The 26,813-nt window shown below is 41.6% G+C and overlaps 2 protein-coding genes across 5 annotated transcripts in view; one reads left to right on the top strand and one right to left on the bottom strand.

The window, feature by feature from the left end:
* The window catches only part of RAD50 (RAD50 double strand break repair protein), a 252,253-nt gene that overhangs the window by 106,287 nt on the left and 119,153 nt on the right, over positions 1–26,813 (bottom strand). Inside the window, 1 exon segment of one of the 4 annotated variants that reach the window (NM_001206868.1) lies at positions 714–1,121. The exons of the other annotated variants lie outside the window; for them this stretch is intronic. Coding sequence (NP_001193797.1) covers positions 714–842 — 129 coding nt within the window. The 5' untranslated portion in view covers positions 843–1,121. 4 annotated transcript variants of the gene reach the window in all.
* IL5 (interleukin 5) lies at positions 15,253–17,653 on the top strand. The gene is made up of 4 exons (NM_173922.1): positions 15,253–15,396; positions 15,603–15,635; positions 17,319–17,447; positions 17,555–17,653. Exons 1-4 carry the CDS (start codon positions 15,253–15,255, stop codon positions 17,651–17,653), a joined length of 405 nt encoding a protein of 134 aa, NP_776347.1.

Below are 26,813 nucleotides of genomic sequence, written 5' to 3' on the forward strand. Positions count from 1 at the left end.
ACCCTTTCAGACCAGAGAGCTTCTTGGCTACACTTCTTTCATAATTGCATACCATTCCAGGGCTCAACTCAAATTTCTAAGTATTTCCAGGGTTTTAAAAAGTCACAGTATATGTGCTGTGCTCTAACCTTTATTTGAACTAGGTAAGAGCATCCCAACAATAAAATGGTTTCCCAATTTAACCAAGCCCCAATGGATGTTTCATTTTAAAACTGTTATTTACCTAGTCATTATGCTTAGTAGGGATAGTCGGTTTTCTTAAAGTCATACATTTATATTTATATTTTATAACAACAACAACAACAAAATCCCCAACGGGGACAACTACCAGGAAATGAATGCTATGCCATGAGAATAAAGAGAATTAAGAAAACATGAATATAGACAAAAAAAAAAGTTCCTGTGGGGCTGTGAGCTCCGTAAGCTCACGCAGTTAGCTCCCGGCCTCTCGGGATTCTCAAGAAAACCTTGTCCACTGGACAGCAGTGGACAAAAGTCTGGTCGGCGCCTCAGGTGACAGACACCTGAAGGCCACACCAAGCCATGCTCCCGGGCACGGAAGTCAGCTGACGACCCAGGTGTACCCTGGGGCCCCAGGAGCTGAGTCATATTGACTCCTCTCACCCTAGAGTTCCGAACTCTGCAGATATTCTACTCCAGATTTGTAACACGTGGCGACCCATAAACTGAAGGCGGCTCCTTAGAGGACTTACCGTTTTCCCCGCCCCATTGGGTCCAACCAAAATTGTAAGGGGACTGAAGAAAGTGATAATTTGTTTATCTTTATCCTCTATTCCAAAACTCCGCACGCCCTGAATGCTCATCTTTTCGATCCGGGACATGTTTGCAAACGTTTCGTTTCTCAACAGCTGGGGTCTAGATCCCGGGGCCCACCAAAGTTTAGCAGCGAGGCCGGAGCACAGCAAGAACGGGTCGTAAGGGCTCCAGCGTCTTGGAAGGCTCGAGGTGGGACCGTCCCTCCCACAGTGGCTTTCTTCCCTGCTGCAGGACGAGAGCGGGGGTGGGGGCCAGCCCGGGGCTGCTCACGACACACGCGGGCAGCACCCCAGGCCCAGAGAGCCCGAGACCGAGGCACTCACAGACTCCCGCCTTGGCTACGCCGCGGGTCAGGTGGGTTGCTGCGCCGGCGCGCGTTTACGCCGCAGGCGCGGGGCACGCCGGGAAGCCGGAAGCTAGGTGCGCGCGCAGGTTTACAATCTGAGGCCTTTGCGTGCCAGGTCTTGAAAGCGGCTTGTGTCTCCTAGCTGCGGACCGAGGGAGGAGGGGCGAGAGGGCGGGGAGGGGAGGGGCAGGGGTGAGGCGCCTCTCAGTTCAGTTCAGTCGCTCAGTCGTGTTTAACTCTTTGCGACCCCATGGACTGCAGCAGGCCAGGCTTCCCTGTCCATCACCAACTCCCGGAGCTTGCTCAAACTCATGTCCGCCGAGTGGGTGATGCCATCCAGCCATCTCATCCTCTGTCGTCCCCTTCTCCTCCTGCACTCAATCTTTCCCAGCGTCAAGGTCGTTTCTAATGAGTCAGTTCTTCGCCTTAGGTGGCCGAACTATTGGAGTTTCAGCTTCAGCATCAGTCCTTCCAATGAATAGTCGGGACTGATTTCCTTTAGGATTGACTGGTTTGATCTTGCAGTCCAAGGGACTCTCAAGAGTCTTCTCCAACACCACAGTTCAAAAGCATCAATTCTTTGGGCTCAGCTTTCTTTATAGTCCAACTATCACGTCCATACATGACTACTGGGGAAACCGTAACTTTGACTAGATGGACCTTTGTTGACAAGTAATATCTTTGCTTTTTAATATGCTGTGTTTATCATAGTTTTGATTCCAAGGAGCAAGCGTCCTTTAATTTCAAGCCTGCAGTCACCATCTGCAGTGATTTTGGAGCCCCCCAAAATAGTCTCTCACTGTTTCTATTGTTTCCCCGTCTATCTGCCATGAAGTGATGCGACCGGATGCCATGATCTTAGTTTTTTTAATGTTGAGTTTTAAGACAACTTTTTCACTCTCCTCTTTGACTTTCATCAAGAGGCTCTTTAGTTCTTCTTTGCTTTCTGCCATAAGGGTGGTGTTATCTGTGTATCTGAAATTATTGATGTTTCTCCCAGCAATCTTGATTCCAGCTTCAGCTTCATCCAGCCTGACATTTCATATGCTGTACTCTGCATATAAGTTAAATAAGCAGAGTGACAATATACAGCCTTGACATACTTCTTTCCAGATTTGGAACTAGTCTGTTTTTTCATGTCTGGCTCTAACTGTTGCTTCTTGACCTGCACACAGATTTCTCAGGAGGCAGGTCAGGTGGTCTGGTATTCCCATCTCTTGAAGAATTTTCCACATTTTGTTGTGATCCACATAGTCAAAGGCTTTGGGATAGTTAATAAAGCAGAAGTAGATGTTTTTCTGGAATTCTCTTGCTTTTTCGATGATCGTATAGATGTTAGCCCTTAGATCTCTGGTTCCTCTGCCTTTTCTAAATCCAGCTTGAACATCTAGAAATTCAGTTTGTGTACTGTTGATGCCTGGCTTGGAGAATTTTTAGCATTACTTTGCTAGCTAGTGTGAGATGAGTGCAATTGTGTGGCAGTTTGAACATTCTTTGACATTGCCTTTCTTTGGGATTGAAATGAAAACTGACCTTTGCCAGTCCTGCCCACTGCTGGGTTTTCCAAATTTTCTGGCATATTGAGTATAGTGCTTTAACAGCATCATCTTTTAGGATTTGAAATAGCTCAGCTGGAATTTCATCACCTCCACTGGCTTTGTTTGTCGTGCTGCTTCCTAAGGCCCACTTAACTTTGCATTCCAGGATATCTGGCTCTAGGTGAGTGATCACACCACTGTAGTTATCTGGGTCATGAAGATCTTTTCTGTATAGTTCTTCTGTGTATTCTTGCTACCTCTTCTTAATATCTTCTGCTTCTGTTAGGTCCATACCATTTCTGTTCATTATTGTGCTCATCTTTGCATGAAATGTTCCCTTGGTACGTCTAATTTTCTTGCTATCTCTGGTCTTTCCCATTATATTGGTTTCCTCTATTTATTTGCATTGATCATTAAGGAAGACTTTCTTATCTCTCCTTGCTATTCTTTGGAAGTCTGCATTCAAATGGGTATATCTTTCCTTTTCTCCTTTGCCTTTAGCTTCTCTTCTTTTCTCAGCTATTTGTAAGGCCTCTTCAAACAACCATTTTGCCCTTTTGCATTTCTTTTTCTTGGGGATGGTCTTGATCACTGCGTCCTGTACAATGTCACGAACCTCTGTCCATAGTTCTTCAGGCACTCTATCAGATCTAATCCCTTGAATCTATTTGTCACTTCCATAAGCCTCTTGTCCTTATCCATGAGGGCAGACAGAATGAAAACCACAATCACAGAAAACTAATCAAACTGATCACATGGACTACAGCCTTGTGTAACTCAATGAAACTATGAGCTATGCCATGTAGGGCCACCCAAGACAGACGGGTCATGGTGGAGAGTTCTGACAAAATGTGGTCCCCTGGAGAAGGGAATGTCAAACCACTTCAATATTTTTGCCTTGAGAACCCCATAAACAGTATGAAAAGGTAAAAAGATAGGACACTGAAAGATGAACTCCCCAGGTTTGTAAGAGCCCAATATGCTACTGAGAAGAGTGGAGCAATAATTCCAGAAAGAATGAAGAGATGGAAGCAAAGTGAAAACAGTGCCCAGTTGTGGATGTGACTGGTGATGGAAGTAAAGTCCGATGCTGTGAAGAACAATATTGCTGAGGAACCTGAAATGTTAGGTCCATGAATCAAGGCAAATTGGAAGTGGTCAAACAGGAGATGGCAAGAGTAAACCCCGACATTTTAGGAATCAGTGAACTAAAATGGACTAGAATGGGTGAATGGAATGGATGACCATTATATCTACTACTGTGGGCAAGAATCCCTTAGAGGAAATGGAGTAGCCCTCATAGTCAACAAAAGGGTCACAGGTACAGTACTTGGGTGCAGTCTCAAAAATGACAGAATGGTCTCTGTCCATTTCCAAGACAAACCATTCAATATCATAGTAATCCAAGGCTAAGCCCTAACCAGTAATGCTGAAGAAGCTGTAGTTGAACAGTTCTATGAAGAACTACAAGACCTTCTAGAACTAACACCCCAAAAAAGATGTCCTTTTCATCATAGGGGAGTGGAATGCAAAAGTAGGAAGTTGAGAGATACCTGGAGTAAAAGGCAAATTTACCCTTGGACTACAAAATGAAGCAGGGCAAAGGCTAACAGAGTTCTGCTAAGAGACTGCACTGGTCATAGCAAACACCCTCTTCCAACAACACAGGAGAAGACATGACACATATACATCAACAGATGGTCAATACTGAAATCAGATTGATTGTATTTGCAGCCATTGGAGAAGCTCTATACAGTCAGCAGAAACAAGACCGGGAGCTGACTGTGGCTCAGATCATGAACTCCTTATTGGCAAATTCGGACTTAAATTGAAGAAAGTAGGGAAAACCACTAGACCATTCAGGTATGACCTAAATCAGATCCCTTACAATTATTCAGAGGCAGCACTGAGAGACACTAACACTAAGGGATGCGAAGACTTGAGATGGCCAGGGATTCCCAAAGTGTGATCGTGTGGTCTCGGGACACCTGGAGTGGAATGGGGGGTATGGTGTCCATTCTGGTCAAAGCTGTTTTTCTAACAAAACTAAGATGTTATTTGCGTACTTTTGTCTGGAGAGTCCCATGGATGGAGGAGCCTGGTAGGCTGCAGTCCATGGGGTCGCTAGAGTCAGACACGACTGAGCGACTTCACTTTCACTTTTCACTTTCATGCATTGGAGAAGGAAATGGCAACCCACTCCAGTGTTCTTGCCTGGAGAATCCCAGAGACGGGGAAGCCTGGTTGGCTGCCGTCTATGGGGTCGCACAGAGTCAGACACGACTGAAGCAACTTAGCAGCAGCAGCAGCAGTGCACTCTCAGTGGCTATTAATGTACTGTGTTTTAGTAATCACGTGATGTCAGAGACACCATCGAAATGATGGTTGATGGACTGTATGCATGTATGTTCTTGTGACTTTTTTAAAACTCAGATTTAGCTCCTAATTGAGTAAATATTAATAATTATAACTCATATAAAAGCTCTTTTGGATCCTCAGTAGTTTCTACAAGTGCAGACAGGAATTTAATACCAAAAAATTGTAAACTACTATTGTAGACCAAAAGCTGTTATAAGACTCTGTGTGTTTCCACTCAGTTGCTCAGTTGTATCCCACTCTTTGTGATCCCATGAACTGTATCCTGCCAAGCTCCAGTTTCCATGGAATTTTCCAGGCAAGAATACTGGAGTGGGTTGCCATTTCCTTCTCCAGGGGATCTTCCAGACCCATGGATCAAAACCTATGTCTCCTGAAACTCCTGCACTGGCAGGCAAATTCTTTACTATTGAGCCACCTGGGAAGCCCATGTTATAAGACTATAAAATTACACAAATATGTGTAAAGAAAATCCACTTTTATAAGCAAAACTAATTGGTGTTGTTTGGGCGGGGGCTCTAAAGAGCTCTGGTACCATAGTCCTTTATGTCTCAGCACAAAGAAGAATTCATCCAGAGCTAAGTGATAAGAAGTGATTTATTAGAATAGGACACTTGTGAGGCTTACATGCTGGCGAGTGAGTGATGCTGCACCCTGAGAATTTACTGGACTACAGTTTTATAATCAAAGGAAAAATGCGGAAGGGAAGAAGGGCTTCTTTGTCTCTCTTGAGCAGATGTCATGCTTCCATCATCAGTTCCTTCTCCAGATTGAGGAGGGGAGTTTTCTTGTCCCTACTGGGTCAAGCTAGTTCCACAAATTATTGTTGTCTGTGTGTGCAGAGAGCATGTTGTAGGGAATCTTTAATTTTCTGAGCTCACTGGGCAGTTTGTGGGTCTCATGCCACAATTATTTCATTGTTTTGGGGCACGTCGCGTGCTTCTGCTGCATGGTTTTGTTGCTAAGCAAATGTGCTTGGTTTTGTGGTTAAGCAAACCTGTTTTCTTGAGTAATCATTAACTTACGTACCTATCATTAGCATACATATTTTTTTCTACTTACCATCCCCTAGTGGGATTAGCAATGGCACCCCACTCCAGTGCTCTTGCCTGGAGAATCCCATGGATGGGGGAGCCTGGTGGGCTGCAGTCCATGGGGTCGCTGGGAGTCAGACACGACTAAGCGACTTCACTTTCACTTTTAGCTCTCATGCATTGGAGAAGGAAATGGCAACCCACTCCAGTGTTCTTGCCTGGAGGGTCCCAGGGACGGGGGAGCCTGTTGGGCTGCCGTCTGTGGGGTCACACAGAGTCGGACATGACTGGAGTGACTTAGCAGCAGCAATGGGATTAGATATTTAATTACCTACTTTGTCCCTTCACTCTGTCCCTATCGTAAGTACCACCACAAGAAAGCAATAGACACCTTTAAAATAAGAGGTTTTGTTATGCAAGATGAATACTGTACATCATCATGGGTATTTTTAACAACACTATATTGTATACTTAAAAATTTGCCTAGATGGTAGATCTTGTGTTAACTGTTCTTATCACAAAAAAATATATAATAGAAAATAAGATGAGAAGAAACTTTTGGAGGCGATGGATATATCAATAGCATTGAACATTTGGACAACCAGACATTATATGTCTCCTGCTGTGGTCTTAATATAAAGTAGCCCACATTACCTTTTATGAAGTTAGATTAAGAAAAAATTTAACTTGAATCTTTAGCACCTTTAGATTAAGCTTCCTGTTTATAAGAAGTATTAATAATAACATGAGGATGAAAAAGGCAAATCTGGAAGGCAGAATGTGTTACAAGACATTGCCCCAGACTCTCAGATTAGTGTCATTAAAATAAGGAGTTTTGTAGATTCTATAAGACTGTGGAAAACTTTAGCCAAAAAAAATAATCAGAGAAGTAAAAACAGGCAGAAACAAAGAAAAACAACAAAGGAGACCAAATAATAATGTGGTCATTAAACATAGTTGAGGACCTTCAATTTCTTCTCAAGGGCCGTAGATAATACTCTGAGCCATATCCTGTGAGCTGTCTTACACAAATATGGAAACCTCCACCAGGTGGAAGACGCTAACTACATGATGATCAGACCATAGCCATGACGTAAGGTGCCTCAATTCCAAGAATTAGTCTCAAGGAAATGGGAAAAACTGACCATGGAACTGAAGATTAACTGTATCCAAAACAATCAAGATGATGCTCGTCAGGCTACCAGTGACCGATTTCAACATGAATGCCAGAGCTGACTGTGCTGTTTCTGCATGTTGCCCCTCCCTCTGCCTATAACAGTGCTTGCCCCCTGATTGAGGGAAGGGGGAGGGGGCAGCTTTTGGACAGAAATCCATCTTTCCTCCACCTCTGCTGCTCCTGTTGCTGGCATCCAAAATAAAGCAAGCCGCCTTTTCCACCAACCTGGCCTCTTTATTGGCTTTTGAGCAGTGAGCAGCCAGACCCCACTTTTGCTAATGGTAGGAACCTATAGAATCTATAAAACTAAGATAACAACTGTAGGAGGAGGGGTGGAAAGATGTGCAATAAAAATGATTAATTTTTAAAAAGACTAAAAAGTCAGATCAGTCAAGTTCCCAGTTCTCAGTAAGCTACTACTTAAAAATGTTGCTTCACTTATAATCAATGAAAGGGAAATTTTCATTATAAATAAAATACTGTGAAATACCTGTTAGTGTACCTATTAGTAAATCTCTTTATAGTACTTTCTGACAAAACCTTGTCTTTTTCTGATATTGATATCAGTGTACCAGCTTGCTTTTATTTGTGTATTTATTCTATTTATTTATTTATGGCTGTGCTGGGTCTTTGGTGCATTGCGCTGGGTTTCTTGAGTTCTGATGAGTTTGCTCTAGTTGTGGTGTGTGGGCTTCTCATTATGGTGGTTTCTCTTGTTGCAGAGCACCGGCTCTAGGGCATGCTGGCTTAGTTACCCTTAGACATGTGGAATCGTCCTGGACCAGTTACCAAACCTGTGTCCCTTGTGTTGGCAGGCAGATTCTTAACCAGTTGACTACCAGGGAAGGTCTATCAACTTGCCTTTGATTAGTATTTGTCTAGTGTGTCTTTCTGAGGCTTGCCAGGTGGCTCAATGGTAAAGAATCTCCTGCCAATGCAGGAGAAACAGGTTGGGCCCCTGGGTCAGGAAGATCCCATGGAGGAGGAAATGGCAACCTGCTCTAGTATTCTTGCCTGGAAAACTCCATGGACAGAGGAGTCTGGCAGGCTATAGTCCATAGGGTTGCAAAGAGTGAGATACAACTGGGCACAAATGCACGCACGCAATGTGTCTTTCTATCCTTTGATTTTTAAACCCTTTTCATGTCATTTTAGGCTTCAGGTGGCTCAATGGGTAAAGAATATGCAGGAAACACAAGAGACGCAGGTTCCATCTCTGGGCTGGGAAGACCCCCTGGAGATGGATATCCTTTGGAGAAGGCAACCCACTCCAGTATTCTTGCCTGGAGAACCCCATGGACAGAGGACCCTGGTGGGCTATAGTCCATGGGGTTGCAAAGAGTCAGACACTACTGAATTGATGGAGCAGTGTCATTTTGCATGAAGTGAACTGTTATTCCTGATAAATTTGATTGTATTTCTCATATTTTGTGCTTTTTCCTTCTATTTCTCCTTTCTAGGTTTCTGGATTGATGGAGTTTTCATTATTCTCTTGTTTTATTTTACTGGTTTTGAAGTTGCACATTCTATTTTGATTCTTTTAATAGCTATCCTTGAATTTTTCACCTGCCTATTTTGAAATCTGAAGTTAATATCTTAAGTATCCTTTCAAACAGTATAAGAACCACTGAATTTAATTCCATCTTAAGTTTCCACATTATCAGTGTTTAGAATATTTTTCCATATTGTCTTGAAAGACCCAATCTATTTTCTAAACCAGGATTATTTATGTTTACCAACATATTTATCAACCTTTTTTATTAGAACTTCTTCTTTGGTTCATTTCATAGCATTCCTTTTTGGTTCATTTCTCTCATTATATTCTAGTGCTAAAGAACCTTGAGGGAAAGAAATCCATCCCACAGAGCTGATATCAAGATTAAACAAAGTTATTTTGTGAAAGTGCTTTATAAATGGTAAAACATAGGCTTCCCTGGTGGCTTAGTGGTAAAGAATCCACCTGCCAATGCAGGAGACATGGGTTCAATCCCTCATCCAGAAAGATGACACACAGCTAAGCCCATGCACCACAACTATTGAACCTGTGCTCCAGAGCTGGGGAGCCACAACTTCTGAAGACTGCGCACCCTAGATCCCATGCTCCACAGCAGGAGAAGCCCGTGCACTGCAACTATAGTAGCCCTTGCTCGCTGTAACTAGACAAAAAAGGCTGCACAGCCATGAAGACCCAGCATAGCCAAAAATAAATAAAGTTGTTTTTTAATGGTACAACACTGTAAAAATATGATTTATTTTTTGTGCATTGAATATTTTTACAGGGTTTATCTGGTAAAATGTAACAAAGCTATTAAAATGAGCATGTAAGTTTCTCAGCATAAGGAAATATTTTTAAAAATTATACATAGAGCTTTTTAGTAGCATTATTTGTAATCGTGGAATACTAGCAACAACCCAAATGGTGAGGTAAACTGTGGTACACCAATTCCATCTAACTTTAAAAATGGCTTCTCCCGTGGCTCAGTGGTAAATAATCTGCCTGCCAGTGCAGGAGACACAGGAGATATGGGTTTGATCCCTGGCTTGGGATGATCCCCTGGAAAGGAAATGGCAACACACTCCAGTATTCTTGCCTGGAAAATCTCATGGACAGAAGAGCCTTGTGGGCTGCAGTCCATGGGGTCACAAAGAGTTGAGCACAAGTGAGCACATAGGCATGTAACCTTTAAAATACTACATGGAGGAGAAGTATTAATAAGCAAAAAAAGATAAAATTCCACGTCATTGATTATAACTCTGTAAAGCTGTCTTAGTAAAGACTGGAAGTGGTCAACAAAAATCTGATAGTTGCTATGCCAAGGGGAAGTTGTTCTGTGTTTATTTTTCTATGATGTTATTCATTAATTTAAAAATTATTCAAAAGATATACTTGGAGATTGAAAGGATGAGAGTTAGAGTAAAATCAAGAAAAAGAGATGCTATCATTTTACATTTAGTCACTGCAAAAAAAAAAATGTGGCAGCATGCTCTGTTGATTGATTAGAATCAGTTCATAGAAAAGTCATTTGACCTTAATGACTATACAGTTAGTTAAAAAAAAAAAAAAAAACACTTATCCTTATCAGTTTTTAAAAACCATGTTGCCAATTTGGAAGCCACTAATAGAGACAAAGGGCTTCCCTTGTAGCTCAGTCGGTAAAGAATCTGCCTGCAGTGCAGGAGACCTGGGTTCAATCCCTGGGTTGGGAAGGTCCCCTGGAGAAGCAAATGGCAACCCACTCCAGTATCCTTGCCTGGAAAATCTCATGGACAGAGGAGCCTGGTGGGCTGCAGTACATGGGGTTGCAAAGAGTCTGGCATCACTGAGTGACTAACACTTACTTACTTCCTTTCTTACTAATAAAGATTTTAGGAAAACAGGATGGGTGCTGCCTACTAGTACAACTTTTCAACAACAAAGTCCTTCTTCTAGACTATAAAATTATTAGTAATTCTTTAAAATTCTGTGTACTGATTGCTAATTTCTTTCTAGTCTCCTAAAATAACGTGGGTTTTTTGTAAATGACATGGTAGTTGACATTGACTTGTTCTCTATCGATGAGCTTACAATTTTGCTCTATCTTTTTTCCAGGAGTCCTACCAAAGTTTCTGTCATCAGGCTCTTAGCCCCAGGGAACAGACTCCTTCAGTTTCTACAGTATTCACATTAATGTGTTCATCTAACACAACCATGTTTGTTGTGTTAGTTGCTTAGTGTGTCCGACTCTTTGCAACTCCATTGACTGTAGCAATAAACACAACTAAGGGTCTGATTGTTTATTCAATAAACACTGAGTGTATACAATAAGCTGCTCAATGAGGATAAAGAGATCAATTAAATAAAACTCTTATTCTCAAGGTGTTTACAATCTAGTGAAGTAAAGAGTTCCCAAGTGCATGACACTTACAGGATACAAAGTCTTTTTACCTAATAATAATAATATAAACAATCCTTAACTTCTTTTCAACTTGCAAGGTTATTTTTAATAACCTTTTTATTTTATGTAGCCTTAGATTTGCAGGAAAGTTGCACGATTATAAAGAGAGTTCTGAGGTACTCTGTACCCAGTTCCCTCTTTTGTTCATGTTATCATTGTAGCTATGTCACAGCTGGGTAACCAACACCGGCACATTACCAGACTCCACCGTTTTGAGAGGGTTTTCTTAGTTTTTCCTTATCCTTTGTCTGTCTGGGACCTCATCCAGCATGCTACATTGCATTTAGTCATCATGTTGTTTTAAATTACTCTGAGCTGTGACAGTTTTCAGACTTTACTTGTTTTTGATCACCTTGACAGTTTAAGAGTACTGGTCAGGTATTTATTCCTTCAGTTTGGGTATGTGTAGTATTTTTCTCATGGTTAGATAGAGGTTTTGAGTTTGGGGGGAGTAAGACCACAAAAATAAAATGCCCTTCTCATTACATCATGTTAAGGGAACACACAAGCAACATGACCTTTGACTGCTGATGTTGACCTTGATCACCCAGCTGAAGTTTGCCAGGTTTCTCCATTGCAAAGTTACTCCTCTCGTAATCCCCTTTCCAGACTGCACTCTTTGAATTGTATCCTACACTTATCTTAAGTGTATCCCACACTGAAAGGGAATTATACTCCATTTCCTTGAGGCTAGAATATCTACAAAAATTACTTGGTTATCCATTTCAAATAGAGCAGAGTGTACACGTTGGTCCCAAACTCCCTGTCTTCTCTTCCTCCATTCTGCCCACCGCCCCCCCAATACTGAACCCCGGCAACCATAAATTCATTAGCTAAGTCTGTGAGTCTGTTTCTGTTTCATAAATAAGTTCATTTGTATCATTTCTTTTTGAAATGGATAACCAACAAAGTCCTACTGTACAGCACAAGGAACTCTGCTCAATGTTGTGGGGCAGCCAAATGCCAGGGAGGTTTGAGGGAGAGTGGATATGTGTATATGTTTGGCTGAGTCCCTTTGCCATCCATCTGAAACTATCCCAACATTGTTAATCGACTATACTTCAATATAAAATAAAAAATTTTAATTACCTGGAATTCTGCACAAGAGATTAAAATGATTAACTTTTGTTTGAAGTTTTACATTAATAAACCTCTTTCAAATACATTATTTTATCGTCCCTGCTCAGAGAGAGTTTGCAATCAGGTTGGGGAGATCAGACTAACAGGGGAATAGTTAATGACTTATGACAATATTATAAGAAATGTAATACTGTACATTCATGTTCATAATGGCATTATTCACAATAGCTAAAAGATGGAAGCAACCATAAATGTCCATTGATAAATGAATGGATAAACAAAATGTGATATATACTGCCATGGCCTGAGTTTAATCCCTGATTGTGGAACTAATCCCACAGGTGGTGTGGCATGATCAAAAAAAAAAAAAGAGGAAGGAAATTCTGCCACATGCTATGAGATGGATGAACCTTGAGGACTCTATTCTAGGTGAAATAAGCCAGTCAGTAAATGACAAATACTGTATGATTCCACTTATGTGAGTTACCTAGAACAGTCAAATCTGCAGAGACAGAAAGTAGAAGCGTGGTTGCCAGGGGCTGGGAGGGAGCGGCGAAAAAGAGAGTTGTTTAATGTGTACAGAGTTTCAGCTTTGCAAGATAAAAAAGTGTTCTGGAAATGGGTTGTACAACATTATGAATGTACTTAACACTAATGAACTATATACTTTAAAATGGTTGATGCCACATTTTATGTCACATGCATTTTACCACAGTTTTTAAAAGCTTTCAGGTATCTAATTTTGAATAAGAGGATTTTTAAATAACTTGCCCTCCAATAGGGACCCATGGTTATACTATAGATCAGAGGCTGAGAAACAGCACCCTGTATGGTTTTGAAAACTATGAATTGCCAAAATTTAAAAATCAGGAGATTGTACATGATACTCAGGATTTCTGACTTCTTTGAGAAATTGGATGATTTGGCAACATAAGCCCAAGGATGTCATATGGCAACAGTCAGCTGGAGCTGAGCAGCGCTTGCCACCTGGAGACAGACCACTCTGCTGCAGTTTTCTGCAGCCCCACCATCTGTGTTGGGTCACACCTGGCCCATTTCACTCATTTTTGTAACCAGCCAGCATGACTCCCCAAAAATGGTGGTTGGTGAGCTTTTCTCCTGCTTTAGTGAATACTAGTACAGTGGTATCTTAGTCCTCCACCACCTAGATTCCCTGTGCAACTCTATAACAGGGAGAAGTTTAAAACTCAGAACTTTGTGTATTTAAGGTACTAAAATAACAAGTAACATGGCAGGTGCTCTGAAACCTTCATCTAAGCCCACACTTTCTCGGCATAGCCCGTAGAAGTCAAGGAAAAACAGCAAACTCTCTGTGAAATCTTCTGGGGAGAGAAGGCTCTGCTATAATCAGCTTTGGTTTTGAGAGCACCATTTTAAGGGCACCATGACCTAGTCCATTGTGATTCCTACCTCACTACCTCACTCCTGAAGTCTCAAAAAAAAAAAAAGGTTTTTCGAATGTTCAAACAGAGTCCAAAAGTTTAGCACAAACAAAACCAGATGTGAAGGCTGCCACTGAACTCCCACACTACTTTTACCCTATCTGTTCAGAGGTGTGACTACACACACAGGGCATCGACACGGAACCACTTTGGGAGGCTCACTGAAATTCTCCATCACAAGCCATGGCTTACACCTCCATTATGTGTGCTCAGGCCAGGGAAGAAGGAGGAATGTAGTCTAGAAGAGGGCCCCATTTTACTCCCTCCCGGAATTATGTGGCCTACCCAGGGTGTGAAAGGATTTCCCCTCACTTTGTGGGATATGAATGTGATGGGTATTTTTGGTTTCCTTCCTAGGATCTAGGTCCCTCTTACTACTACCTAGGACCCTAGATTTCTCAGCTATGCAATTCAAGTGGGATGAAGCCCACCTCCAGCTACATGGAGAGCTAATCAGTATATCACATAGCCCTGGCCACAGTTTAGGGGGGAACATGGGATCAAGGGTGAATAAGGCTGAATTCTAGAACTTATAATTGAGCAATCAGAAAAACACAATTTGCTTTCCTCTGTGGCTCACGAACAGGGTACATATAGATTTAAAAGTTTGGACATCATATTGGGTCTACAGTGACCCAAGGAATGGGTCACTGGCTGAGAATGGAGACAAAAGTCCCTGAGGCAAGCAACGTAAAGGAGCTTCCACCCTGGATCATTTGACTGTATGAGATAACAAGTCCCTCATTTGGCTTCAACCAGTTTGAGTTAGATTTTGATTACTGGCAATAGAAAGAAAGTGAAAGTTAAGTTGCTCAGTTGTGTCCAACTCTTTGTGACCCTGTGGACGGTATCCCACCAGGCTCCTCCATCCATGGGATTCTCCAGGCAAGAATACTAGGGTGGGTTGCCATTTCCTTCTCCAGGGGATCTTCCCAACCCAGGGATCGAACCCAGGTCTCCCACATTGCAGGTAGATGCTTCAACCTCTGAGCCACTAGAAAGGATCCTAATCAAGAGTGCAGTGAACACAACCTGACTGCTAAGTTTTGATGGTCTCTAATCACCATCTTCAATCACCAGTATTTTCAATTTCTTTCTTACAACTGCATTAGAGTTTACTTGATTTGAAAATAACTTCTCAGTATTTACATATTTCAGCATAAAATTCTATGTAGTGGTTACATTATACTTCTTTTTATACTCATCTTTTAAAAGGAAATTCAATCTTCTGACTTCAAGACATGCAAATGTGGGGCAATGATATATCAGTCTAAGGATTTTCTTTGGTAACAAGAAATGTTTTTAAAGGGGAAAAATAGGGATTTTGATTATTATTAAAAGATAAACGTAAAACTATAAGATACAGGCATTGGAAATATTTAGTTTCATGATATGCCACTATTAAGCATTCTCTATCTGATTGTTAGAAATTATTCATTTCCTCAAAGGGAGAGAATAAATTGGTTGGGTATGCAATCTTGTACTATGCACTTTCTTTGCCAAGGCAAACGCTGAACGTTTCAGTCATGAGAATGCATCTGCATTTGACTTTAGTAGCTCTTGGAGCTGCTTATGTTTGTGCCAATGCTGTAGAAAGTACCATGAATAGACTGGTGGCAGAGACCTTGACACTGCTCTCCTCTCATCGAACTCTGCTGATAGGTGATGGGGTAATTTTCTTTTTGATTCCTACAGCCTTTAAAATATATAGGTAATCATTTGTGGTGGCTAATTTTTAAAGATCTGTCATTAGTCATGAAATTATGAGAGAGTTAATACAAATATAATTGATAACCATACGACTAGCAAGCATTTTTACTAAAAGTTACGAGTGTTAGAGTGCTTTTAAAATGAATGTATTTCCTTTCCTTTTCAGAACTTGATGATTCCTACTCCTCAGCATACAAATGTAAGTTAAATCATGATTTGATAAATGATTGAGTGAACAAGTGAATTTCATATTTTAAGCTATAAAGCAAAGTTATCACTGGAATGATTTACTTTTCTCCATTTTGTTTTTATATGTGTAAATACAAAAGTATGTACTTAAAAATAATAGGAATGTCTTTATAACAAGTAAAATCCATTAAATAAGTGGATCAGGCCCTCTGGTGATGTCAGTTCTACATTTCAAAGAGCCTCGAGTCAGGCATTCTTTTTTTTTTTTGGTATTTAATGTCTTTTTTGCTATACTTTAAAAATTAATTTATTTTTAAAATTGAAGTATAGATGATTTACAATGTTGTGTTAATTTCAGGTATACAAAGTGATTCAGTTACATGTCTGTGTGTTTACATATACATTATTTTATATATATTGTTTTTCAGATTCTTTTCCCTCCTTTCCATATGTTATTATAAAATAGAGTGATAGGTGATACTCAATAGGTCCTCGTTGTTTATCTATTTTATATAGAGTAGTGTGTATATGTTACTCCCAAATTCCTAATCTATCCCTTCCTTCTACCTTTCTCCTTTGCTAACCATAAGTTTGTTTTCTATATCTGTGACTCTGTTTTGTAAATAAGTTCCTTTGTATCACTTTTTTAGGTTCGACATATAAGTGATATATGATATTTGTCTTTCTCTGTCTGACTTACTTCACTTAGTATGATAGTTTCTAGGTCCATCCCTGTTGCTGAAAATGACATTATTTCATTCCTTTGATAGTTGAATAATAGTCCATTGTGTGTATATATACACCACATCTTCTTTATTCATTCATCTGTCAATGGACATTGGCTATTGTAAATAGCACTTCTTTCTACAAAAATCCCATATTCAGTGAGAGGAGCCTCCTAGTCTCCATTCCACTCTGACCACCCATGACTTTCCTCACTTTTATGTCCTTCTGAAACGTGAGCAAGTTAGGGTTATACTTTTAGAATCATGATCAGTAGACATTAAAACATACAATGAATGCCCTATATTAATATGTGTGCCATTTCTACATATTTAAATTATTATAATTATATAAAGGAATTGCATACATTTAACGGAGAAGGTGATGGCACCCCACTCCAGTACTCTTGCCTGGAAAATCCCATGGACGGAGGAGCCTGGTAGGCTGCAGACCATGGGGTTGCGAAGAGTCGGACACGACTGAGCAACTTCACTTTCACTTTTCACTTCATGCATTGGAGAAGGAAATGGCAACCCACTCCAGTGTTCTTGCCTGGAGAATCCCAGGGACAGCGGAGCCTGGTGGGCTGCCGTCTCTGGGGTTGCACAGAGTCGGACATGACTGAAGTGACTTAGCAGCAGCAGCAGCAGCATACATTTAAAGTAAGTCATGGTTGTATTAAAATGTAAAATATATGATTTTATTGCTGCTGCTAAGTCGCTTCAGTCGTCTCTGACTCTGTGAGAGTTGGTTAAGGAGTTAATTTATATCATTTGTAAAACTCCTCAGTTAATTACAAAAATTTTATCTACTTTTGGAAATTATATCTCACTGTGAAGTGGTCTGGAAAAGGAACAAGTAAAACATTCTTTGGAGAACGGAACTCATGTAAACAACACAACTAACTTCTGGGACCAAATTTTTATACCTTGTCTTGATCATTTATTGTTTTTAAATCTTCCTCATTTAGCACCAACTGTGCATTGAAGAAGTCTTTCAGGGAATAGACACATTGAAGAATCAAACTGCACAAGGGGATGCTGTGAAAAAAATATTCCAAAACTTGTCTTTAATAAAAGAATACATAGACCTCCAAAAAGTAAGCTAAAAACATTTAGTGGAAACTGAAGTATACTTGTCTGGCTTTGCCTACATTTATGGGGATTGACAGTTTCCTACAATGCTTATTGTCTGTTCTTTTCACAGAGGAAGTGTGGAGGAGAAAGATGGAGAGTGAAACAATTCCTAGACTACCTGCAAGTTTTTCTTGGTGTGATTAACACAGAGTGGACAATGGAAAGTTGAGATCTACCTCTTTCACTGTAGTGAAAGTTTCTGGAGGAGGAGAAGGAGGTTTTAATGCAACAAGGATGAGGGCCAACCAATGGTGGAGCCTTAATATTCAGTGTAATTAAACTTCAGAAGCAAAGTAAATATTTTAGGCATACAACAGTTTTACCTCACACAGGCAGAAAGTGCATAAAAACAAAAAATTTAAGTTGTATTTCAGATGTCAGAATCACTGAAGTATTTTCCACCAGTTTGCTCCAGGCAAAATAGATACATATATATATATATATATATACTTTCTATCTTATTTAACATAACATTTTGTAAAATGTCTGTTAATTTAATATTATTTATGAAATAATTGAGAACTTAGAAAATTAATATTTATTTCACCTTAAGCTATGTTTCAATAAAACAAAAATAGACAACCCTAGTTCAGTTTGTTGCTGGCCTTTGTCTTACTCCTGAAGTGAGCACAATCTGGGTGAGACCATGCTGAGTTTGAAGGTCTTTCCCATTTCCTGGGTGGCAGACGTGGCAGGTTGCTAGGTGTACTGTGGGTGGATGTGACCCAGTGGGACTGAATGGGGAAGGAGGCAGCAGGGACACGGGCAGAGGCTGAAGCCTGGCTTCTGCTCCACTCTGCCCAGAGACTAGGATGGTGCAGGCTAAATGGCAGGTGAGGCATGAATGAGTGAATGAACGAATGAATGATTATGAGGGCTGGCCAGAGAATTCAAATGAGTTTCACCACTTTGCTAGGAGAGGAGGGCACTGTAGGAATCTGTATTTAGGTCTCTTTCCAGTCTATGAGAAGCACGTTGCAGACCAGTCGCACTGCCAGTGTGGGGAAGGGGCTGGAAATGCTCTTTGTGGAGCCCGGAGCACTGTGGACCTTGGGGAGTTTTTCACCACACCTGACATTGTGGCCTAACAACGGGCAGAGAAGCACTGGTAGGCAGTTATAACGGGGAGACTGTTCTAGAGGTGCCCACCGTCTATATTCCCAGGGAAGAACAGCATTAGGCAGAACAACAACCCAATCAGCCTGTTTACCACTATCGGTACCATATTTGAAAGTTCCTCTGCTTGAGGAAATTTCTGAAGGATTCAGAAAATACGTGTTTTAAAGATGTACTTTAAAACTGAAATCTGGGGTTCGATCTCTGATCTGGGAAGATCCCACAGGCCACGGAACAACTAAGCCCATGTGCCACAGCTACTGAACCTGTAATCTAGAGCCTGGGAGCCGCAACTACTGAAGCCCACATGCCCTGCAGCCCATGCTCTGCAACAAGTCACAGGAATGAGAAGCCCTCCAACCATAACAAGAGCACAGCCCCCGCTCACCGCAACTAGAGAAAAGCCTGAACAGCCAGAAATAAATTAAAAACAAAACAAAACAAAAACCTGAGACCTGAAGGAGAGGCCCAGTAACAACATTTATTATGCCACTAATTCCTTCCTTCGTTTACTGATCACAGGTCCAGTACAGTGAGCTGGGAGAGTGCTGCACACATGTTCTAGAGGGGCTTACAGATGGTGCCCTTAACCTGGCATTAGCTGCGTGGATTGCACATGTTGTGCTCCACTGCTTGTGTGACAGAACTACTCCTGCTGTTTCTGGGAGTGGGAGAGGGGCCAGGGCCATCACACACAGACTCCCAGTGGGAGAATGCAAGTCCTTTTGTGCAAGAAGACGCATTTGCCTTCCAGTGCAAACTCAGGCAAGGTGGTCAGCACTCTGCTGTGTCTTAGGTTCCCAATCTGTGCACCCACTAAGCTCCAAGAGCTGGGGCTGAGCTGATTAAGAGATGTCAGCACAGCACCACGCTGAGTACTCTCGAAACTGACAGGAAACAGGAAACTCAATTTGAGAAGAGACTGAATGTCAGTTTAACTCAAGTCAGCAAATATTTATTGAGCTCCCATATGTTCCAGGATTGTTCTAGGAACTAGGATTCATCAGTGAATAAACAGGACAAAATTCCCTGCCCTTGTAAACGTATGTGTCTGTGTTAAGTTGCTTCAGTCATGTCCTGTTCTTTGCGGTCCCGTGGACTGTAACCCATTAGGCTTCTCTGTCTATGGAATTCTCCAGGCAAGAACACTGGAGTGGGCTGCCATTTCCTCCTCTAGGGGATCTTCCTGACCCAGGGATCAAGTCTGTATCTCCTGTGTCTCCTACATCACAGATTCTTTACTGCTGAGTCAAACAGGGAAACTATACATATATATATATACATTAGTTTATATATACATATATATGTATATGCTGCTGCTGCTGCTGCTAAGTCACTTCAGTCGTGTCCAACTCTGTGCGACCCCATAGACAGCAGCCCACCAGACTCCACTGGGACTCTCCAGGCAAGAACACTGGAATGGGTTGCCATTTCCTTCTCCAATGCATGAAAGTGAAAAGTGAAAGTGAAGTCGCTCAGTCGTGTCCGACCCTTAGCATGGACTGCAGCCTACCAGGTCCTCCGTCCACGGGACCTTCCAGGCAAGAGTACTGGAGTGGGGTGCCATTGCCTTCTCTGATATATGTATATAACTCTCTCTCTATATATATCTAATGGAATACTACTTAGCCATAAAAAGAATGAAAATTTGCCATTTGTAACATGGATGGACCTGGAGGGTATTATGCTTAGTGAATTAAATCAGACAAAGAAAGACAAATACTGTGTGTTATCACTTATATGCAGAATCTAAAAAAGTAAACAGGTGAATGTAACAAAAAAGAAACAGACTCGTGGATATAGAGAACAAACTGGTTACCAGTGGAGAGGAGCCGGCAGGGGAGGCAATATTGAGGTAATGATTAAGAGGCACAAAGTACTATGTATAAAATAAATAAGCTACAAGGATATGTTATACAGTACAGGGAATACAGTAAATATTGTATAATCATATAAGTGGAGTATAATCTATACAAATTTTGAATCAGTATATTGTAGACCTGAAACAAATAATATTGTAAATCAACTGTACCTCAATTTTTAAAATAAAAATAAAATTAATTTGGCAAGAAAAAACGGTCATTTTCCCACTTCTTTATCAAGGTCCAATATAGTTATTGTGGATTTAAGGCTGGAATATCCTATCTAAAGTCCTACTCATCAACTCTTACCAATCTACCAGTCTCAGAGAAGCCAAAAGCTGTAAGGGTTGCATGGCACTCACAGAAATGGAACTTCTTACACCTACCAAGGATTTTTAAGGTGGAAACAATGATTCCCCAGCTAAGTCTGTAAAACAATTCCAATCAGGTGGGCCCTGGTCAGGGATAGGGGGACTCCTACGAGTTATATGAACCACTTCCTCACCTAGGCCTGACTACTGTGGAGCTCCAGAACCTAGGACAGCAGAGGAGAGGGCCTGGCAGGCTCCAGGTTACAGAAGGACTTGCATGAGTCTTGTTTGCCCTCTCAAAAGCTTATTCCAATAAAAGAGCATCTATTTGCTCTCTGCCTTAGTGACGCTGCTGTTAATGGCCAGTGGGAGGCACCAGATTGAGATATCAGGCTAAGTTTTGGAGGGACACAGAGGAACCTTCCCAGAGAACACCTTAACACAATGCGTTTAAAACCAAAGCCCCCTCTCTGTCATCCATCCCCATCTCCTCAAAGCTACTGCTGCTGCTCTTGCTTGTCCTTCTTTGTCCTTTTCCTTCGAGGTTCCCTACTTGGCTAATACAATCATGACTACCTTCGTATTTAACTTATATTTAGAGTACATCACGAGAAACACTGGAAGAAACACAAGCTGGAATCAAGATTGCTGGGAGAAATATCAATAACTTCAGATATGCAGATGACACCACCCTTATGGCAGAAAGTGAAGAGGAGCTAAAGAGCCTCCTGATGAAAGTGAAAGAAGAGAGTGAAAAAGTTGGCTTAAAGCTCAACATTCAGAAAACTAAGATTATGGCATCCGGTCCCATCACTTCATGGCAAATAGATGGGGAAACGGTGGAAACAGTGGCTGACTTTATTTTGGGGGGGGGCCTCCAAAATCACTGCAGATGGTGACTGCAGCCATGAAATTAAAAGACACTTACTCCATGGAAGGAAAGTTATGACCAACCTAGACAGCATATTAAAAATCAGAGACATTACTTTGCCGACAAAGGTCTGTCTAGTGAAGGCTATGGTTTTTCCAGTAGTCATGTATGGATGTGAGAGTTGGACTCTAAAGAAAGCTGAGTGCCAAAGAATTGATGCTTTTGATCTGTGGTGTTGGAGAAGACTCTTGAGAGTCCCTTGGACTGCAAGGAGGTCCAACCAGTCCATCCTAAAGGAGATCAGTCCTGAGTGTTCATTGGAGGACTGATATTGAAACTGAAACTCCAATACTTTGGCCACCTGATGTGAAGAGCTGACTCATTTGTAAAGACCCTGATGCTGGGAAGGATTGAGGGCAGGAGGAGAAGGGGACGACAGAGGATGAGATGGCTGGATGGCATCACCGACTCGATGGACATGAGTTTGGGTAAACTCCGGGAGCTGGTAATGGACAGGGAGGCCTGGCGTGCTGCAGTCCATGGGGTCTCAAAGAGTTGGATACGACTGAGTGACTGAACTGAACTGAACCTTCCTATCATCCTTCTGGAAGACTCCCTGACTTTAAACCTCTGTGCCCTTCCATCAACCATTCAGCTTCTGGAATGTCTCTCTGATTCCCCGTCTCCATCGGTGCCTCAGTTGAGGCCCTCACCTGTCACCTAGACTAAGCCATCACCAGCTCCCTACTTCAGGCTCTTCCCACACCTGCCAAGTCAGGGCTGTTGATAAAATAGACTCATGTCCACATGTCACTGCTGCAAACAAAACCCTCTGGCTCTCAAGTCCATTTTCTTTACAGGTCATACCATTGTCCCTTCCAAGCGCTACCATTCAGAAACACAGGCATCTCTCATTAAACATTGCTTGAAAGAAAATGCTGAACAGAGGCCTCATTACCATCATTTTAAATGGGAAAACTTTTCATGCATTACATCTTAATCCAAAATCCTCAACCAATTTTCCAAAACATAAAACACAGTAAAATGCCTGTGTATAACCAACAAGCTGACATATTAGGCTGTAAAATATTTTAAGGTTTATATTTCTGTATTTGTTTGTTTAATAAATTGTAGTGAAATAAGACTGTAAAATATTTAAAACTGTACTTCCTGATCATGAAACCATTACTATGGCTTCTTTATCCTAATAATGTGCTACATGTCCCCTTAGTTGACATTCTGAGCCTTTCCAGTTGTTTTCTGTGAACTTCGATATGCTACCAATTATATTGGGAATAAACCTAAAGGTTTTCTCTGTTGAGCTCCCTGCCTCATCACTCTGTTTAAAAATGCATCAGGGTTGGGGGACATATACATAGTATTGTATTTTGAAAGGCATATGTGTTCTATGAATAAATGTTCTATGTGGAAAACTGGGAAGAAGTTCTGTAGGGAACGCAAGCTCTTCCCAGCATACCTGGGACTTTTTTCACCTCTGTGCCTTTACTCACCCTGTCTCAGTACGTCTGTCTTTTCCTACGCAGGGAACCTGCAATTATCCTTTGGATGTTTTCATTCATCCCTCTATCTCCACTCTCACAGCCAGGCTCCAATACTAGCTAATTACACTAATTAGTTACACTAATATCTTTGATTCTCTCTCTGCCTAGCCCAGCAGTATTAGATGCCCTGCATTACTTTCGGCATTCCTCTATCAGAGACCTTGTTTTTATTTTATTTTTTTTGGCTGCATCTCTACAGAACAGCTTGTCAGATTTTGGCTCCCTGACCAGCAATGGGACCTGGGCCCTCAGCAATGAAAGTGCAGTCTTAACCCCTGGACTAGCCAGAGAATTCCCATTTTAGAGCTCTTGTTTTTATATTGCAGTCTTTCAGATCCATCTTATACAACTCTGAATATGCATCAGTCAGAATCATCTAGAGGATGCTAAAGTAATAAATTACCTCTGGATCCCAGCGGAGGGAGACAAGGGGAGTTTCTTTCTTAATTGCACTGTGGGTGTCAACTGGACAGCCCTGCACAGCAGCTGTCCTCCATGGGTTGGCTCAGTGTTCAGGACGCTTCCATCCCAGGGTGCTGCCATACCAATAGCTGCCGGCTGTCCAATGGTTAACCACTGCAAGGGGCATGGGTCTGATCCTTGTTCAGGGAACTAAGATCCTGCATGTTGCGTGGTTTCACCAAAAAACAAAAAAACAAAACAATTGCTTTTTTCCATTATCTTTGGAGAATCACACCTCAGTTCTAGAAATCATACCATCACATGGAGGCAGGAAGACACACATCAAGTCTCAGCAAGTATGTCTGCCCATCACATCCTGCAGAAGCATTGAAAGGAGAAAGAATACCTTAGAACAGTCCAGAGAAAGGGCAAAGGAGAGGGGAGCTGATATGCTGGGCTCCCTTTTCTCTCCCATACCCCATTAGTCAAGGTTTACTCTACCGGAGCTTCCCTCCCTGTACTTTCAAGTCACATCACCTGGTCATCAGCAGCCACACGAGAGGCCAGACCTCATTTCACAGTGTGACATTCCATCTACATCTGCAAGAGAGGGCATACAAACATGTGTCCTATTCCAGACAGGAATTCCCAAAACTGATGCCAGAAGGCAAAGGAACCCAGAAGGGTTCTACAACCAATAAAGAAATCTGATCAATCATCTAAAATCTTCCCACAAAGAATACACAAAGGCCAGAGAGTTCTCTTGGTAAGTCTCCACAAATTTCCAAGTCAACATGTAATTCCAAACATACATAAACTTTTACAGAAAATAAAATGGAATACTTTACAGCTCATTTTATGAAACTAATACATACTGTAGTAAAATCTGAGGGGGATTGTATAAGAATAGAAAATTATGATCCTAAACTCATGAACATGGATGCAAAAACTGTAAACAAATGTTATCAATTCATGTCCAGTACGTATAAAAATATATTGTGTAATAAACTAAGTTGAATTTATTTCAAGAATTCAAGATTAACTAGATTACAAATCCATTAATATAATTTACCACATTAACCAAAGAGATAAACTGCATTATATTGATGAAATAAAACAATTACTGAAATTTAAAATCCATTTATTGTAACTACTTTCAGCAGGGTTGAAATAGAAAGAAATGTCTTTCAACTGATAAGCTTACAGCAAATACCACACTCAATGGTGATGACTAAATGTATTTCTTAGAAAGTGTGGACCATGCAAGAAAACCTGTAGGACCACTGAAGGTAGGTGTGAACTGCACAGTCAGCAGGAAGCACCGTTTATATCACAGACATTGCAGATTGTAGATTTGAATATGAATCATGAGGGTTTCCTAGTCTCTAGGAAAGACGGTGTGGCCAGTATATTACATCATCTTCCTTCACGTCTTTCTTACCTCACTTCCCCGTTCTCCTCAGCATCACCAACCTAGGCTTATAACTGCCAAATAAAGTGTCAGCTCTCCAATCCTTGCCTCACGTTCTGCTTTCTGAGGAGAACTGGGCCATGACAATCGGTATCAGGTGTGATGAATCCTTGGAATGGAATTTTGGAGTTGGATCACTCACCTCTGTAGAATAATAAGAGCTTTTTTTGCTGAGAATACGTGGACTGGCAATAACTTCTGATGTGTAGAGGCTTGGGAATGTCTTAAGCTTTAAACTCTGGCTAATTTGGGTGAAGGGAAAATGGAGAACAAGGCAATGGCAGTTAAAGTGGCCGGGAACTTATGGGAACCATGTTGTTAATAATTACAAGGATTGCAGAGTACTCTCCTGACCTTACCAAAAGAGAATGAATGATGGGTTCAGGACAATCCAATTTCACTCTAAGATATGCTCCAATTGCTAGAATATTCTATAGCAACTTTAAAGGAGGCCCTTATCTCCTACAGTCTCAGGGCCAATAATCAGAGTCAGATCTCAGATAGCCTGTATAATTTAAGGCCCAATTAGAAGACAGAAAGTGTACTGGTTACTTTAATAGAATTGAATATTAATAACTGTTAAGCAGGTATTTGAATACAGGGAGCGCAAAAAGGGAACAAGAAGGTATTTCATGAAGCTAGCGGCTGTTGGAAGCAGGTCTCACCCCTATGGCTGGGAGTCGAATGGAAGGAGTAGAAATATTAAAACCTAGAACCTTGGAGGGCCTGAAACTCAGGCCCCTGGAGGAGGGGCACTGCCCTACTGACGGTAGTATTTCTGAGCCAGGGGAGAAAAGGGGTCTCTGGGGATGGGATCCAGACCTCTGAGAGGGTGCCAGGTGGCTGGTGCTGGGATCTCAAAGGGAGATGAGTTTGTGCCGAGGTTGGTTCTATGAATGTTGGAAAACCTGCAAAGTGTAATCACTTGCTGCTACCGGAACAAACTGCTACAGCCAGGGTTAACCTCAGGGTTAGGAATACGAATATCAAAGATGCGAGTAGGAAGCAAAAATAAGGACTAGGAAACAAACAGGAAGAGGCAAGTCCCTTCTTCCTCCAGCTTCCTTGTCTAGCACCCGCTATCAACAGATTCTAACAGAAAAACAGCTGGCAAAGAAGAAGTTGGTCTGCGGAACCCAGTCCTAGCCGAGCATAGAAGGCAGGTGTGAAGCTGAAAGGCAAGGGCTTCAAAACTGACATTCAGTCTTGGCAGGGAAGCAACAGGCCCGCAGAAGCTCACTAATATGCGCTGTCCAAATTCAGAGCACAGCGGACCTAAGGCTCTCAGTCTAGAAGAATACAGAGTTGAGCAGGGCTGAGTTCACTGACAATGCGGGCTACTCACTGTGACTCAGGATTTAATGTTTTGGCAAGAACTCTTGGAGCCGATCCTGACAGTTTGCTGGAATGGCGCTCTGAAACCTGACCTCGATGATGGCCTACGAAATAGTGAAGCCAGAACTTCCTTTCTGTAGTGTTGAAGCTCTATGTTCCCTAGACTCTAGGGCCTAGGGAACACAGGGGATGCTCTTTCACTAACACAGCAATAGTAACTTCACTAACACTAGTGAGGAAAACAGGCATCATGACACAGCTTGGTAGTGGATGTTCTCTGTAAGCTGGGTGGAAGGTGGGGGATGCCGCCATTGACACGAGCTTCCTAATATCAATGGGCGTGATGGGATCCCTGGAGTGGCAGTGGTCAGTTTGGGAGTACATGGTCATCAGAGGCAA

This window comes from Bos taurus, chromosome 7 (assembly GCF_002263795.3).
Source record: "Bos taurus isolate L1 Dominette 01449 registration number 42190680 breed Hereford chromosome 7, ARS-UCD2.0, whole genome shotgun sequence".
NCBI lineage: Eukaryota > Metazoa > Chordata > Mammalia > Artiodactyla > Bovidae > Bos > Bos taurus.

Coding starts and splice junctions, on each gene's coding strand:
- IL5 (NM_173922.1), top strand. CDS start 15,253: ATGAGAATGCATCTGCATTTGACTTTAGTAGCTCTTGGAGCTGCTTAT. Junction 15,397..15,602: donor CTCTGCTGATAGGTGATGGG/GTAATTTTCTTT, acceptor TTTCCTTTTCAG/AACTTGATGATTCCTACTCC. Junction 15,636..17,318: donor CTACTCCTCAGCATACAAAT/GTAAGTTAAATC, acceptor TTCCTCATTTAG/CACCAACTGTGCATTGAAGA.